Source organism: Haliotis rubra, unplaced genomic scaffold, assembly GCF_003918875.1.
Source record: "Haliotis rubra isolate DU_JTF1 unplaced genomic scaffold, ASM391887v1 Scf1087, whole genome shotgun sequence".
Taxonomy (NCBI): domain Eukaryota; kingdom Metazoa; phylum Mollusca; class Gastropoda; order Lepetellida; family Haliotidae; genus Haliotis; species Haliotis rubra.
Window position 1 is genome coordinate 63,118 of NW_025764989.1, and position 14,536 is coordinate 77,653.

The following is a 14,536-nucleotide window of genomic DNA, read 5'->3' on the forward strand; positions in this document are numbered from 1 at the left end:
TAATTGCTATCGGAGACTCAACAACTGCAATCCATCGATAGTTCGATGTGCATCGCTACAGCCCTATTCAATAGTACACACATACTGTAGTTTGAATTTTCGGCAGTTTGATAGACACTCATACACAGGGCTTAGAGACAGTTAGGAGCTTTGTAATGTATTAGAAAAGCAATGAGAAATGCAACACTCAAACACTTGTCTATATTGTAATGTACAGAAGCAATAGTTTATGCCAATAATCGTACATCAATCAAAGAATAATAACCCTAATCCAAGAGATATTTCACCTGTCTCACTCCCTTCAGGTTCAGACCTGTGACCGAAAGGTATCTCTTTGTGACGTCATCAGTCTCAAAGAACCCCCTCAGTTGTCCCCCTCCAGGTGAAGTGCCAACAGCTATCTCGTACCTGAAGAAGCCAAAAAAATTGAAATCAGAAGAAACAACAAAGGCCTTTACACATAAACATTTAGACGTCCGAGAAGATATTGCTATTGTACTTATCAGCAGTAAAAGCCCCATGCTTATATTTTAGTACACAGAATATCTAAAATGCTGTGAAAATCCAAATCACGCATTTCTTTACTTACTTGACAATCTCTGTTTCTTCATCGTTGAAGGTCTGCCAGGCCACATTGACAGCAGACAGAGACTCCTGACACACAGCGTCTATAGCCAGGCAGTCTGTGGATATACAGTTGTATAGGATGTACACTTGTAACACATGATATGGGTAGAATGCATACATTTCGGCTACAGAACAGAGTATAAACAAATCCTTTAAGTACTGGGTGAAAATTAACCAGTTGACATCTGTTTAATATGAAGGTTATTGTTTTATAAACCAGGGGATTCTCATAGAAAATCGATTGTCATGACTCTATCAGCTAAGTCTGCGTTCATGATCGTTCTTTTTCGTTTTCTTTTTAGCATTTTTCTTCCATTGTATATTTAGTGTTGAAGTACAGCGGAACACGGAAACTAGCCTCTGCAGTTCTCAGTATTAGTAAAATATACCCCCCTACATGCTGGACCGTCATGCCACAATGTAGATAACGTGGAAGACACAATAAATGCACAATGGTGGTATTAACCTTCCTCTGTGTCACACTTGTTGGTGTTCAGTTTCTCGGTGACGATATCGTCGGTGACGTTGATGATGTAGACAGACTTCAACTCCACCACAGTGCCCTGCGCCGGGGGGGTGTTGTCCACGTTGATGGCGTTGGAGATGCTTGATGACGTCATTCCTAATTGGTTGATGGCTTTGATCTTGGCATAGTATCTCTGATTGTGGGTCACCTTATCAACTAAGCCTAAGTATAAAAACAAATCACTAATAAATTTCCTGTGCTTTCCATGAGATTACCTTACACGTCATTTTGAGACCATCGTTTAACATGGAACCCAACATGAACAGCAACAGGTACCCATTTTTCAAGATGAAGGTTTGAATAATTTTATACCATATTTTACACATAATTAAAGGTGTACGTTTTATACCTAAAACCACGTATCTTGCAGCATGTCCTGGCAGTTTGACAGGTGCGATGATGTCCTCCAGCCCCTCGTGGGAGCCAAGAGCAAACTCAAACTCTAAAATCTGACTCTCGGCGTCATAGAACCCTGTCCACGTGCACTCCACTGCAGACCTCGGCTGTCAACATGTACACACTCATTATGAAATCACTTCGTACAGTGTTAGCTGGACAGGATATGGGACCATTAAACAGAAACAGTGGAATATTAACTCATCATTAAGACTGTTTGAGTAATACTTAATACAATATACACATTAAATGTGTCAGACTGAGTCCATCTTATGGAAATACAGAATATTGAAACCACGTCGAATGTGCTTTGTTCTTAGGGTAATGGCGACTGATGTGAGTACGCGGATCTTTACAGCTGCACTTGGTACTGTTCTAATTATAAAATGGCAGCCTGTAAATAGTCAAGTCTGAACAAAGCAAGCCGCCACCCTCCACATGATCGATAATCAAACATTCAGCGAGGATATTGAGTTTGAATGGTTTAACCAGTTAAAAAGTCGACTTTCAGGACAAGCATGAGGTACTGGATCTTATTCGGATCTCTCACAATGGATTGGTCATTCGTGACCAACTCGTGTTATTCCAGGACAAGCCGAATAGCGACTCGTGCCCCTTTGGAAGGATTTCATATTGGCGTAGGAACATCAGAACTACGTCAAACAAGAACGTCAACTCAATTCCAACAGTAACATACATTACATACACACTCTAAAATTGCTGCTTTAAAACAAATTAAAAGATTTTAAGCAGTTAAAAAAATAAATAATAATAATGATGATTTGAGTTCGATCATGAATTATTGTACACCGTGTCTACCAGCTGTCTGAACGTGCATGTAACCTTGCTACCATAAACCAATCGGAATTTATGATGAATAAGCTTTCAAAATATTAAGGACCCAAGAAACATCAGACTAAAATATGCCCACTGAAGTGAAATGTAAGAACAGTGATTAAGTTTATAGTTAGCTTCGTTCTTTGTACTTTCATAAGAATAGATATTTTTTTTTTATGATTTTCTGACATCATGCCATAAACGATGTAAGTACTCGGGATTATTTTTATCAAGGCACCAAAATCATTACACGCGGTCTGATTGGTTTGTCGTATTTTCACACATAACAAGCATCGAGACGGGGACGAGTCTTCTTGGAGGTTACGGAAAGGGGCGAGTGGTGACGAATGTGGATTGACTTGTCCCTCATACCTGAATAAAATTTTCACATGTCAGTATTCCTTTTGTTGGAGATGAGATGTCAACCACAAGATATGGGGAGATAATACTTGCGGACAATCCAAGTTTATTTTCAGCTGTCAGAGTCAGAATATTGGGTTTTCCTGAAATATATATTTCGTGGAATTATTGTAACATACATAAATAACATCCGCTCTGCGCTGAGCACATAAAAACACAACATTTGACATGAGCGAAGCATTGACGTTTTTCTTTGTCGTCGGTTTTTTCAAACAAGGAGACATTTGAATTTTCAGTTGATGTGGGGATTCTTACATCAGTTGCAGTTCCTTTAACATTAATTTTTACTGCGTTAAACGTAGAAGTAACATCATACGAGCAGCATATTGCATCTATTCGTAAAATGATTAATAGCCTTTACCCCTCTTTGAATTGTTTACATGATACTAATAATCGCACGATGCTAAATTAATTTCATTATCCATTTCTGAACCCTGTCAGTTCTCACCATCAGTTGTAGGTTTGATGCCAGTGGGTAGCGCCCCTTCGCCGGTCAGCAGGATGTCCACCTCAGTCCTGGGCTGGACATCCTCCCCGTGAGGGTAAGTCCCCACAGAGTAGTACATCTTCTTGACTGGACTCTCACTGTCTGCAACCCTCCAGGAAGAGGAGATGGAGTCCACCTCAGTCTGGTACAGTGTCGTGGTGGAGGTCAGTCTGCTCTGGTTGCTCTCAGAGCCATAGCTGTAAGGGAACAAGAACAAAGTTTTGTTGAACAAGAATAAAGTATATATCGGCGGAAGACCCACTTTTCGTGGTTGATGTCAGCGCCACAGCCTTGCGCGGAATGTGAACAATGATTAGTTGTTGGGTTTGATATAGCTCTAAAAGTTCTCATAACCATCTCTTCGAATCAAGGTGGTGATACATTGAGAACCTATAGTTCCCAAAAAGTAAATATAGCACAGTTATAAAACAATCCTTGTTAACGGACTTGATTTTTTGGGTGCCTTTTGTTTACTATTGACAATAGAAAATACCTACTGAATGATGATTTGTATACATTGATGTTTACCTTTCCATGTGGATGTCAGGAGGAGTGATATCAACAGTAAATCCATCTGACGTGGATTCCAGGATGTTGCCACCGTTGGTGATGCCGCGAACTGTGGTGTAGTATGTCGTGCCGGGCGACAGCGGGAGGACAGTCTGACCAAAACCCATGCTGGCGATACCTTGACAATACGTCGTATTACGGTTATTCGTCAGTTCTTTTGTCATTGGTATATTCTAAAGCATACTTTATGTATTTTAGCTGTTGCATGTCTACGGTGAAAGGCTTTCAGACTCGTCAAGCAATGTCAGTAAGAAGGAATGTTTGTTTACAATGCTTGAAAAATATTTTGCAAATAAGAACTCGTCTGCTGAAATGTTCACCCTACCATTTCCTGAAACATTGGCCTCTGCTTCTTCGTGTATGAGGCCTGCCATGATGAACGGTTGCACTTCCTCGCCACCAGGTGTCGTCCCAATCGCCCAGTCATAGTACGTCACACCGTGCTCGTGGCTCTCAAACCCGGCAAACTGTACCGTCACAACTCCCGTGTCTTTCTGGTGGTCCATGTCGCTACCGATGCCCATGAAGTCAGTTCTCTCGGTGGAGTCGGCGCCGTCGATGACAATGCCTTTTGTACAGAGATTCATTCGGTGTTCATATAAGAGATAATGCAAATATATCATATAGATTAAGGTTATTCTTTTACTTACCCACAGTGATGCCGATGACGTTCACGATAATGACGACGATGATGCTGATGACAAACATACACAAATGACGATACATACCCGCTTTGTCCTGGTCAACGACCCGGATGGGGTTTGACGTGATGACGTCACTGGTGAAATTAGCTCCATTGCTTGCCTTTACAGACACATAGTATACAGGAGTCATTGTGTCAGGGTCGGTCACGGTCAAGGTCAACCCGTCCATGTATTTGTCTCTGTCAGAACCAAAGTCATTCCAGTTTAGGATATCGGTTCCACCTGAAAAACAATTCAAAGGATGCAACCAAATATGTAATTGCTTTGAATGGTGTAAGATGAGGCGATGTATAATGGAATGTTCTAAAATATATATCTAGTACACCGACGTGCAAGCATGTGTGTGTGTGTGCTTGTACCAGTCAAGTAGTCCTACAGAGATAACGTAACATGCATAATTGTGTTTCATATAAATACTCCTCTCAGACAAAGTGTACTGACTCCAGTCACCCGTGTACCCTTAGGTCCGCGCTGGGCTGAGCAACAAGTACCAACTAGATCTGTTTTGGTATGACACGACTAGGGATTCAAATCACAGACCTTCTACTCCCCTAGTACATTCTACTTAACTATACAGCAGAAGGCAGTTTTAGGAATATCTCTGGTTCAGTTAAGAACATACTTGGTTTCGATATCTTTAATATCGGGTTTGGTAGAAACGAAATTAATATCCGGAGAATACAAACCATTAGTGGTTCCAACTGCGACCATGTACGACTTGATTCCACTCTCACTGTCCGTGGCAAACCAGGTGGCCTTGATAGCGCTTGGGTCAGACTGGATAACGTAACCGTCAATCAACTCTTCTTCACTGCCAGAGAAAATGCCAACGTAGACCCATTCCATCTGTAACGAACAAGAATAGATGGTGAAACTCTTTTAAAATGTTCAGTGATCCAGTTAGGAAACAGACATATTTTCGTAACAGCCGTCTGATACCTTTGAATACCTAACACAAACCTTTGGGACGCAGATTAGTAGAAATGCCAAGCATCTCAATGCTTGTTGTAAGAGCCAAGAGAAGGAGGCCATTATGCCCAGAGGCAGTGTACATTTCAATAGGTATGAACTGGTGTAGTCCACTCACCCATTCATACATTCAAAAGTTTGGACTGTGGCCATTTAAACAGTCTGTGCATAAGACTCGATTTCCCTCATATGTAAATTAAGTGAACACCATTCAAATTGGGTAACACACGATAATTGGTACGTTCTATTATTTTAAGAATAGAGACCTCATATGTAACTACCTGAGGTGGAGTATTATCAACAAGGACGCCGTTTGTGTCGTAGGTGGCTACGGCCCCGGCTCTGTTGACGGCCCCGACTCTCACACTGTACTGTGCGCCCGGCCGGAGACTCAAGCCTGACTGACTGAGGCTGGTGATGCTAGGGTCGCTGGAGGTCTCCCAACCTTCTGAATCTGTTCCCGTTACGTAATATATAGTTAAAGATACTTCTAAACAGGTTTCATCGTTTCCTGTGAACAAACACTTCTTTTCAAATTATTAAAGTCATGTCGATTTCAGTCCAGTCGTCATGCATCTTGAAGCACAATGATTTGTTTTCTTTAGCAGCCCAAAGATTCGCAGATCCTCTGTTCCAATGACAGATAGTACTATATTCGTGCCTATGGTCAAAATGGATTTGTCTCCAGTCTGAAGCTCACATACTATGACATCATACTCAAGTATTGTTCCAGCGAAATAATGTACGTGCATGAAGGTCTGTACTGACTGACTGAGTTTGGTTTTACGCCGCTTTTAGCAATATTCCAGCAACATCACGGCGGGGGACACCAGAAATGGGCTTCACACATTGTACCCATGTGGGGATTCAAACCCGGGTCTTCGGCGTGACGAGCCAACGCTTTAACCACTAGGCTACCCCACCGCCCCATGACGGTCTGGAACATTATCGTGATGCTTATATTGATGTAAATATTCAGAGCACGTGATACCCGTTGTAAGGCTGTTACGTGTAATCCAGAAACAGAGATCGCGTGCAGTTCATTAACATGTTACGAACCTGGGTATATCTGGTGTTTTGACCCATGGTAAAGCTCATACACCTGGTATTTGTAATGATCCATCCCGGATTCGTCGTCCTTAAACCGAAAGTTGGCTTCAACAGTAGTGGTGGATGTCTGCAAGTAGATAGTGAATTATACCTGAGTAAAAAGTATGAGTGTGCTCAGCTTACAGTAATAGTTAAGCCCTTCAAAAATCCGCTTTGCTTTCTGCCACAAATCTAAAGGAGATGCATTGATTTTATAGAAGGACAAAGCTTGGGGTGCATTCCTGTTCATGTTTCAAGCTAAAAGAGAATACATGTATTGCCGAAACGAATTAACGACACCGGGTGTTCTAACAATGAATTTGCAATGACAGTGAAAACACCGAAAGACACCCCGCGGTTTAGACACAGTCTCTGGTTAAGTCTCACATGCTTTATTTAATGAAACTACCAATGCACTGAAACATTTCTACAGTTTCTATTTGTCAACTGTAAAACCTATTACCAAACAATTATTGTTTTCAGCTGTATTCTTGCTCCATGCAACGTCTCAGTGAAGTAACATATTCTTTTCAAATAGTTGTCATGACAAGAGCATATTTCTTTTCAATTTGTTTTCTTTACATGTTTTACGTTATGGTGTTTATCGTATCCTGGCGAAAATATTCCAGTTCCATTTCAGAACAAACATGATGGATAATTCTCTTTGACACTATACACACAGAATTGGTGTACATCTGGATGACCTGAAGGTATGGATGGTTGATAAATACAACATGTTTGGATGTTCTTGATCCTTCTTCAGATGAAAGGACCGCCGCCGTGGTGTAGTGGTTAGAGCGTCCGCCCAGAGAGCGGAAGGTCGCGGGTATGATCCCCGACAGCGTCATACCAAAAGACGCTAAAATATGGTACTTGTTGGTCCCGGCCTGGCGCTCGGCATTAATGGGTACAACAAGGACTGGTCGGCTCGGAGTCAGTATAATGTGTCTGAGTGGGGTATTCATGCTTCACTGCGGCAAGGTATCTCAGTGAGCTAGCACTATAAAACCAGCTTAAGTCTGGGCTAGTACAAGCAGCCGCACATACACATACACACGCATGCACGTCGTCATATGAGCGAAGTATTCTCAAGCACGACGTTAAACCCAATTTCACCTCACCTCACCTCAGATGAAAGTGAGGTGAGGTAGGGGATATGCACACAGTTACAATGTCAATGTTGAGTGTAAATAACAAGGGACAATGAAGACAAATTAGTTTTCATATTTGAAAAAGTAGAAAGAAAACGTCATTGATCCTACAAATGTCACCCAGGACTACTGCGACGGTATGGTAACCTGAATAACGTCATTTCAGAAATCATAACAAAACATAACATGTAATGTAGGCACTGTGCTTAAGGGAAAATATGACCATATGAAAATTTGACCTGTTCATGCCGGCTAAAGATCTTGGTCATACTATTGTTGTCAAGCATAATGAAACTTACATGGGACAGTAAAAGGTTGAATGTGTGTTTTATGCATGAACGCACCTGGATCTTCGCATCTTTGGTCTGTACGTGTCAACTATAGATCGAACCTATACTATTGGTGTAAAACATTTTCAAAAGACCTACAAGGCCTACTTAAATAGACAGAAACTTGTTGAATGTATGGATGTCCCACGCTTTGTCATCACAGGTGGTATCACGCCAATGCCTCACCTGGAAGTCCGTGTCTTTGTTCTGTTCACGTCCATCACCTAGGAACACCATCCTGGGCGGAATGAGATCCACCACAAACCCATCTGTTGTCTGTTCTACAGAACCCAGGGCGTTGTTGATGGTCTTCAGTTTCGTCTTGACAATGTCCTGATGGTTCAGGTGGAAGCTGTGCAACTCGATCTGGCGGATGTCTTTGGACAGAGTCTTCCAGTCTCTTAATACCTCAAATTCTGATGACAGCCCTCTGGAATACGCATGAGGTATTTCGAAATGAACAGTTGTAAAATTCCCGTTGTATTCATAATTATATTTCCAAAGACACTGTTTCCCAAAATTGATCTTTCTTTTCCACACTTACGCATGCGCTGTTTATATGAATGCATACCCCTTCACTTTTTCAATTCTGTCCCAATTAAGAATAATGCAATTCAGTGTTAATCTTGGATATATGTATACGTGGCATTTCAAAAGACAAACCTTGACTCAGTGAATCGTCTATTCCAACTGCTTCCTCAGTTAGATGATCCCTGCAACTTACTTTGCTCTTAGTATCTGAACAGCATACTCTCTTATGTCGGACTCGGGGTCACTTTGATTTCTCCACTGGGTTCCAACTGTAGCAACGTGGGCACTGAACTCAACGTCGACAAAGCTTTCCCGTATACCGTCGACAACATCACCGGGTACAGGGGCAGTCAGATCCACGATCACTGGAAAAGGGTCAGTATTCCAGTGATGTCATAAGGTGTTACGTGAATGGACATGTGTATGGACACGGGGGTAGGGAGTGGTTCTGGCAGCCCTGGTACCTATGTTTTAGATATGTATCACTGTGATGAAGTTTATGGTGCTAATAATATAGAGATCCTTAATGTGGGCCAACCTATGATTTGAACCCCTGTGAGGCAATCCAAATGTGGACCTAATTCGTGTCATGCAAGAAACCTTACTAAGTGAGTCACCCTTGTCAGTGAGACAACACTTAGTGACCAAGCAAACCATTCTGGATTTTAAGTTTACGACAACATCTGGATGTTTGGGGCGAATTCTACCCGGGATGAACACTAACATGAACATGAGAGAAGCTCCTGATCATTGTCGTCTATGACCAGTTATCCACCCCAATAATCTTTTCCTGCCTAGTGAACTATGAACGTAACACGTTGTCAAATGAAACCTGTGTATTTCCATGATGCAACCTTTACACTCTCCCACTCTCCATGTAAGCATCCATATAATTACATTTGCCACACATCATTACCTCCATCTGACATTGCTGAGACGTTCAGCTGTTTGTGGCCAGCATTGAACGCTGTCATGAAACATCTGTAGGCCTTGCCGTGTTCGAGCCTGTGGTCAGAGCCCAGCTGGACACAGGTATCGTGTGTCTTGTGGTCAAGACTGACCAGCTCGGAGATCGTTGTGTATGTGTCATCAAGAACCGACACCTCGTAGCGGGAAATACCCGATTCGGGGTCATGGAACCCAAACCAGTTCGCACAGATCTGGAATATACAGATTAGGTCTCTTTGTAGGCGGAAAACCAAACTCAAACTAGATGGTGTCGTTATAGACGGGAAAAATGTTTGGGTAAAGGCATGGACATATGTGGAACGTTAACGGATATTGGGGGATGAATATTTAGGTAAATCGAAAAATTATATATTGCTATCACCTATTTACTTAGAACGTTTGATAAGAAATACATATCTACCTTATCAGCATCCTTGGTAAAGTTGAGGTCATGTCTGAAGAAGGGTCCGTCATACACAATGCCTGGTTCAGGAGGAGATATGTCCACTATGATCGGATAGTCGGACACGCCCACTGTCATCAAATCAACTGAAACACAAAACCAATATCCGATGCGTTAATGTGTAATGTGCCAAAGAATACATGTGTTTTTAAGCCGCGAGGTCTCAAGTTGAATTTACCGTCAGACACGTATCCTTGGAATACGAGGTGACAGAAGAGGAGCATGATATCAGTGTCGGAGACCTGGTGGACTCCACGGTTTTGAATCACGGGGCCGAAGTTCTTAGATGGAATATATCAACCCATGTTTTGTTTTACCCCGACGCGATCATTTACCGCAATACAAATAAACAATCTACTAGTATATGCACAATTTTGTTGGAGTTATACATCGAGATACTGACAGTTATGTAAAACAAACTATACGTCAATGAAACGAACGTCCTCTGTGCCAGGGGAGACATCAATGTTCAAAAAAGCAATTGCTTCTCATAGACGAATGTTTCAATTTTCTTTCAGTCATCACGATATATAGTCTCAGCCATGGTTGATGGCTCAAACTCAGACAGCAGCTCCATGTGGAATCTGAGCCTGGCAATTGAGGCGCCATAATTGTTACAATACTGATACTTTTACAAACCATTGTTGATGACTCGGACTTGAGCACACATAGGAGATCCATCCGGGATCTGGAACTCCCACGTGATCTCACCATAATTGGTACAATACTGATACTATTACAAATCATTGTTGATGACTAGGACTTGAACCCACATCAACGGTTCCAAATGAATTCCCGTGCTTCAAATACTCAATAACACCCGGAAATTGGCCAACACATGATGTTTATCGACATTGTAAACACAAAAGTAAACCAAAAGGTCCACACACGTTTTTGTGTCTGCACTCATTGACATCGTGTACGGGTACAGCATTGAAATGATATCAACCGGCCGTTTCGGCTGTCTCTCATGGTAGCATCTGGAACTGCTCATTTGTGACGTCATTCGGACTTTACGTCACAATATGATTTGAATGATGTCATCACAGCTGACGACGTAACAATACAATGGTGTGAGCGATGTTTGTATGTATTAATACGCAGCGAATTTCCGGGAATCGAATACCATTTGATCACGCTTTTCAACCAATCAGATTGAAGAACACAGTGACTTTTGGTTTACAATGTTACATCATTGTTACAAACCTCTACCTGTAACTCACCATTGTTGAAGACTAGGACTTGAACCCACATCAACGGTGATCATTGTTACATCATTGTTACAAACCTCTACCTGTAACTCACCATTGTTGATGACTCGGACTTTAATCCAGACAGGAGTTCCACCCGGGATCTGGAACTGACGGGTGATGTCGCCATCATTGTGGGAGGACCTCTGCCAGTCCATGTGAAGACAGTCACGTATGGTCCGTCCAAGACACAAGTCTGCTTCTCTGATGTCTGAATCTGGGTCCCTGTGAATGTATGTATCAAAGACTAATTATCATCAACAGATATCTAAATGGTAACGATGCTGTTCCAATTTCATCCCAGTTCAATTTAACACCGAGATAGACAACATTTCAAATATACACGTCAACACAACACCTGGCGTTATACTGCGCATTGATGAGGAAGGTGTCTTCATCATAGGAGACGTTGTAGACTTCAAATAGGAGTGGTGGTGAGTTGTCCACCACGAGCGGCGTGGTGTGGCAGATTGTTGTCACAAGTGGACCTCCATAGTCAACTTTGTTCAAGGCCCTCAGTGTGATGTAGTATTTCCCATCTGAAACAAGACCAAAGATGTCAAGTTTTCTACAGTGGCCGATCTTTGTCTAATATGTATTGCGAAATGTGTGAGATGACTGTTGTTTCACACTGTTGAAGAGTTGTCATAAACCGACAGCCTCCACATAATCAATTCCAGCTTATACTTCGAGACAACCACAAATTCGACACATCAAAGGTCGATACAAAGGTTATTACACTGTCATATGTTTAAGAGACCTATAATTAAGTGTTACCAGGGAGAGGGTTGTGTGGAGCCGGTATAGGGGAGATGAGTCCAGTGTGGGTCCACTCTGATTCGTCCAGCAGGTGCTTGTGAGGGTCATGATGGGGGTGAATCAGCTCCTCACAGATTTGTGTCCCTACAGTCAAGGAGTAACCCAGTATGCCCGTCTCGTTGTCCGTGATGCCGTCCCAGTTAGCTTGAACAAGGGTGCAAACAGAAAATCGTCATAACAATGGACATGATGGTTTCAGAATGATGGTTTGAGGATGATATCAAGAAGAAACGTGTTTAAATAGATTACCATACATCACAAAAGTATACATTGAAAAATGTAAGCCTAAAACGTTTTCAACTATGTTCGATAATGTCGACAGACAAAGAAGGTATTTTTGCACATAAAAGAACATTTAGGTTAGTAAACGGAAAATGAAAATGAATACAAATGAATACCAAATTTCATCAAATATATCTGATCCATAAAACAAAGAACTATAGACCCATTTCACCAACCTGATACGTATTTGTTTGCTCTGGTGTATAAGAGATCAGTTAGGGGTTCGTCCCCATTGAAAACGGTTTTTGATCCAGTGCCGTCATGAATTATCCTGAAAATGAAACGATTACCTCGACAATAATATTTTAAGTCCATTGCAATACATACAAGAACACATGTTGTGATCTTCACTGTTTTCTCTTGGAAGTCAATAAATAAGCGACATATTTTAAAAAGGGTAACCTTGAACCTATCATCACACGGAAATGTTGGCAGTACACCTATGACGTTAAATGTACAGGACCATTTTCTATTAATTATTGGAGTTCAGATTACTTTAGCTTGTATAAGGAGGTGTACAAGAACATAACCTGAACATAACTGTACAATTAAAATTATCATGGGAATGGACGGAATAGACGAACGAATAATGCATTATTAAGATCTGTCTTTATCGGTCGTTACAATAATGTTTTTCAGAATAAACCTCGACTTCAACGTGGTGACATCAGATCTCTCACCTGTGGTTTTCCGTCTGACTGTTGACACCGCGGCACTTGACTTCCCAGTCTGATCTGTCATCTGGAACCACACTCTCACATGAGGTCACCTCCAGGACATCCAGACTGACATTAGCCAGTGGACCTGAAAACCAAGTTCAGATAAACAAGGGGATTTGTGAAAACGTTGCGCAACATTTTAACGTTATTCTTTGAGTCATCATACAGTACAAAACATAGATCTGAATAAGTAGAGAAAGGGTATGGCTGTATTCACTGAGGGGGCGGTGGGGTAGTCTAGTGGTTAAAGCGTTGGCTTGTCACGCCGAAGACCCGGGTTCGATTCCCCAAATGGGTACAATGTGTTTTGGTGTCCCCCGCCGTGATATTGCTGAAATATTGCTAAAAGCGGCGTTAAGCCATACTCACTCACTCACTCACTGTATTCACTGAGCAATGCCTAATGTGAAGTAACAGAGAAGTGGAAGGAGCGTCACTCAGTCAGTGACATGTCCCTGATACCAATCATAGCTATTCACGTTCTTCCAGGCCAAGGCTGGTTGGTTTGTTTGTTGTTTAACGCCGCACTCAACATTATTCCAGCTGTTTGGCGGTGGTCTGTAAATAATCGAGTCTGCTCCAGACAGCCCAGTGATCAACAGTATGATCATAGATCTATGCAACTAGGAACCAAAGACACGTGTCAACGAAGTGACCACCCGATCTCGTTAGTCGCCTCTTACGACAAGCATGGATTGCTGAAGACCAATTCTAACCCGAATATTCACGGGTTTCCAGGCCAATGACACAATAACACAACAAATTCAGGCTAAAGTTAGAACTTACCTGGTTCGGGAGGCGTTAAATCAACCACGACCCCCTTGCTATGGAGAATGGAATCAAACTGGAGGTTGTTGATAAGATGAAGGTTGAAGTAGTACATGATCCCGCGACGTAGAGACAGATCCTTGTAGATGAACTCGTGGGCAAGACCAACTCCAAGCCTCTCATAGTGAGAATACTGATCAGACTACAAGGATAAAGAATGATGTGTGGTTAGCGTACATCATACATGTCTCAAAAGAGTTCTTGAAATAAAGTACTTGAAGGTACGAACGGTAGGCCTCATATTTCACTTAAGAAATGTTTTCACCGTTACGTGTTGAGACCAGTTACGCATTTGTGATGGTGTGATATCAAATCAGTATTTTAACTATAGACTATTTAACCAGACTCATGTTTCCCGTTTTAAGGTAGCAAATATTCAATTGGGACATAAACAGGATGGTGATGAATATTTAGAGAATAACCCATGAGGTAAGAGTGATTACCGGAAATATGTCCCTCGTGAAAGTAATGTTCACTCTCCCGAGCTTTAGCGAGGTACTTGAACATTAATTTCACGAGGGACATATTTAACTTAATCACTCGTGCCTCGTGGGTTATTCTATTACTACCCATTATGTAATTACACCTAGA

At 41.8% G+C, this 14,536-nt stretch overlaps 1 protein-coding gene across 1 annotated transcript in view; it reads right to left on the bottom strand.

Moving 5' to 3' along the window:
* LOC124282192 overlaps positions 1-14,536 on the bottom strand; it is a 141,668-nt gene that overhangs the window by 23,079 nt on the left and 104,053 nt on the right. The window contains exons 60-81 of the mRNA XM_046718161.1: positions 13,904-14,087; positions 13,079-13,202; positions 12,575-12,669; positions 12,075-12,260; positions 11,656-11,836; positions 11,353-11,522; positions 10,006-10,133; positions 9,553-9,796; positions 8,830-9,001; positions 8,292-8,535; positions 6,596-6,713; positions 5,818-5,990; positions 5,254-5,413; positions 4,592-4,789; positions 4,189-4,431; positions 3,822-3,981; positions 3,255-3,490; positions 2,759-2,889; positions 1,503-1,656; positions 1,094-1,315; positions 590-683; positions 288-408 (exon numbers count right to left, since the gene is read on the bottom strand). Of these exons, the coding sequence (XP_046574117.1) occupies positions 288-408; positions 590-683; positions 1,094-1,315; positions 1,503-1,656; positions 2,759-2,889; positions 3,255-3,490; positions 3,822-3,981; positions 4,189-4,431; positions 4,592-4,789; positions 5,254-5,413; positions 5,818-5,990; positions 6,596-6,713; positions 8,292-8,535; positions 8,830-9,001; positions 9,553-9,796; positions 10,006-10,133; positions 11,353-11,522; positions 11,656-11,836; positions 12,075-12,260; positions 12,575-12,669; positions 13,079-13,202; positions 13,904-14,087 (3,738 nt within the window). The remainder of the gene's footprint in view (positions 1-287; positions 409-589; positions 684-1,093; positions 1,316-1,502; positions 1,657-2,758; positions 2,890-3,254; positions 3,491-3,821; positions 3,982-4,188; positions 4,432-4,591; positions 4,790-5,253; positions 5,414-5,817; positions 5,991-6,595; positions 6,714-8,291; positions 8,536-8,829; positions 9,002-9,552; positions 9,797-10,005; positions 10,134-11,352; positions 11,523-11,655; positions 11,837-12,074; positions 12,261-12,574; positions 12,670-13,078; positions 13,203-13,903; positions 14,088-14,536) is intronic.